At 52.0% G+C, this 3142-nt stretch overlaps 1 protein-coding gene across 1 annotated transcript; it reads left to right on the top strand.

Moving 5' to 3' along the window:
- The first annotated feature begins 999 nt into the window (after window positions 1-999).
- On the top strand, window positions 1000-1888 carry LOC123099522 (uncharacterized). Its single transcript, XM_044521665.1, has one exon. The coding sequence runs from the start codon at window positions 1073-1075 to the stop codon at window positions 1706-1708; it is 636 nt and encodes a 211-aa protein (XP_044377600.1). The 5' UTR covers window positions 1000-1072; the 3' UTR covers window positions 1709-1888.
- Window positions 1889-3142: the final 1254 nt, after the last annotated feature.

Genomic DNA, 3142 nt, shown 5'->3' with positions numbered 1-3142 from the left:
AGCTGAGAAGTAACCAATCCATCTATTAGTTATAATTTTTGCCAAATGATAAATGTCACGCGTCGGGTGTATGGCACTCCGGTCCCGACGTTTTTTCGATGGCAATTCGAATCACATAAGGATGGCAAATTCCAGCGACACGCGGCAAGTTTCTGTCAAAAATAAACTGAATCACAAAAGTTATCATCCTCGCGTCACTAAACTTGCTATAAAAAACGTTCAGAATTGTAATGTGCTTGTCTCTGACGTGTGGCACTTTTTTTTATATAATCCATCCATTATATGGGCTAAACATCATCGAGGGACCAGGGCGGCCGCCCCTCCCGCCCCCCTCAGGGCCGACCCGACTTTCATGTGTTTGCGTGGAAATAAGGTTTTGGAAATGAGGGATGTGGTTGCCCCGACAAACAGATGAGGGTTCACCGTCTCTGTCCAGCGACACATCGACAGACATATGGGGTTCAAATTAGACAAGTTCGGCTGAAGATGTTCTCATACGCTATCCTTTTATGACAAGACATAGTTATAATCTTCTTCTTTTTGCGATAATACGAAAGTTTTTGTCTGGGAAATAAAACCTAGGCTTCATCTCGTTTTGTTCCAGTCGAGGTCGACGTGATGCACAACGTTGACAACTGATCGCACAAGACGCAACCAAAGCTAAGATGGCGATGCGTGTACAACGGTCCGTGACACGACGGGACGGTCGATGTCTTGTGAGCATGTACGTACGGAGTCGATCGCTTGGGTGCCCATGCAACCGAACAGAATTCCCGTGGATCCTCTCCGTATCCAAATGATTTGCACTTACGTCTCGTGTGCTCGTGGCATCCGTGAGACCGTGACACCCAAATCCACAATTTGGACGAGCACGCACACAAGTCCACGGCCCGAACAGTAAATAGTTACAGTAGTACTACGCACTACGAGGCCACGAGCGATGCCTGATATCCCCAAGGAACACCAACCAAAGCCTCCACGCCTCCTTGTTCACGTGCCACGGCAAAGGGTGAAATCGTTCACGGGCTCGCGCCGAGCTCCTAGATAAAATGCCCCGACGACGGCCGTCAGGATGAAAACACCGCCTTGTGCCTCCATCGTCCCGAGGATCGATCGAAGAGCCAGACGTGCAGCGATGAGCCGCCGCACCAGGCGCGGCGACCGGCGGCAGCAGCAGCCGCCGGCTCGTTCCACGACCGTGTCCAACAACCCGATCTTCTTCGTGCACGACAGCCTCGACGACGTGCCGGGCGCCGCCGTCGCCAAGCCGCTGCCGCTGCCCCCGAGCAGGGCGCACCTGCAGCCAGAGGACTCTCGGCGGGCAGCCGGTTCCACGTTCATGGCGAGCCGGCACGGGAGCGGCTGGGTCCTGAGGAGGGTGCACCACCACGACCCGTTCCTCGCCGCCTACGTGGCCTGCACCAAGAGCGGCGGCAAGGTCGACGCCGCTCCGGCGAAGGGGCAACAGAAGAAGAACAGGGGCAGAGGCGATGCCGCTGTTCAGGGGTGCGGCATTTGGAGCGGTTGGACGGCGGCGGGAGCCAAGTACGCCGGGGTGATGTCGTGTAAGTACGGCTGCGACGTTGCCACCGCGCAGGGCGACGATCCTGCGGCGTCCCCGGCGCCCAGGCTGCACCTGTCGCGGCAGCTGGTGGTGATCCCGGCCAGGAAGAGGGCCCTGCCGCCACGGGGCGGGGCGCAGGGCTGAGGGAGGGTGCTGTACTTGTGTTTGTTTCTGGTGCTGTGTGGTGCACCACCACGTACATAACCAATGTAACAATACCACTGCAGTGTGTAAAATTGTGCAGAAACAGATATATAAACTTGTACTATGTGTATATCGTGCTGTGATCCATCGTATAGATGAAACATGAAATTAACCGAGCTTTGCTGCATCCACGCGGAGGATTCACTAGGAATTTGTGGGTTTTTTGAATTCAGCCCACAGTACACGAAGCGTCCCCCCCTCCCCCCCCCTCCTCCTCCATTCTGCCTCTCCTCCCACGCGAGATCATGGGTCCCCGCTCCCTCCGTCCATCGCATCAGCAATACAAGGAAGTGGGAAAGTTTCGGACCGGTAATGGTACGGTCATGTTTTTAACTTAGATTCTGGTATTCAGTCATCGGTGGTGAGGCAATGGCACCATCATCGGCATGGAGTAAGTCCTCCCCCATCTCGTCCTTGTTGCCATTGTGCTTCTTGCCTTCTTGGAATTATTGGGAGACATGTGGGTGTGATCCCCCCATATTAGGTTCTTCAGGTTGTGTTTTTTCTTCTACAGATTTATCTCGATGGAGCTATCCCGCGGAGCGGATGATGCAGCTGTGCGTCTTGGTCCTCCGGCTCCAATTCCGACTAACGAATGCTTGGCAATTCCGGCCTCATTAGCGAGTGTGTGAGAGTTGTGTTTCGAGACTCCGTTTGGTCGGCATGCGACGTCATACATGCCCTCTCTGAGGCGTCGATTTGTTATGCAAACCGTGGTCGTCGGCATCTTCTGGTCTACATTGACGATTTCCCCGGCCACTGCTTCTATAAGCTCATGTGTTAACAAGTTTGCCCCGCTGAGATTGAGGCCCAAAGGCGGCAACGAACTTTGCCAATAGCACCACATCAGTGGATGCAGAGGGAAGAAGACTTCAGAACCCCTAATTATTTAGATGTTTTTTTGTAAGAGCATTGTAAGGGTCAATGCTACTTAATATATGATATTTGATCTTTTCGCAAAAAGAATACAGACGAAACATGGCCAGCTCACCATGATTGATAATTTTAACCCATGTTCAATATCTTACTTTCGCAAGAGAGCTTACGTGTAAAATTACATCGCCCGAGAGTCATTCAATTGCGGTAGCAGTTGCATGTGACCAGTGAGGGCATATGAAAGATATTATTTGAGCACCCACCTCGTCCATAGGATGACAGGAGTGGTTTCGAGCTGATTACTCGATGGTGAAGTCTTCGAACCTATCATCAAGATGGGAAACTGAAACACCATTTCATGTATGGGGTTGACTTGCATTGTCACCTTATTGAATGTTTCGACTTTGTGCCGATGTACTGGTCCTGATTGGTTTGACCTATCATTTAAGGTGAAAATCTTTGTGTCGATGACACAACTAGATTTGGCAATGTTGGAGC

This window comes from Triticum aestivum, chromosome 4D (genome assembly GCF_018294505.1).
Source record: "Triticum aestivum cultivar Chinese Spring chromosome 4D, IWGSC CS RefSeq v2.1, whole genome shotgun sequence".
In the NCBI taxonomy this organism is placed as follows: Eukaryota; Viridiplantae; Streptophyta; class Magnoliopsida; order Poales; family Poaceae; genus Triticum; species Triticum aestivum.
This window is presented reverse-complemented; position numbering and strand designations above follow the sequence as displayed.

Coding starts and splice junctions, on each gene's coding strand:
- LOC123099522 (XM_044521665.1), top strand. CDS start 1,073: ATGAAAACACCGCCTTGTGCCTCCATCGTCCCGAGGATCGATCGAAGA.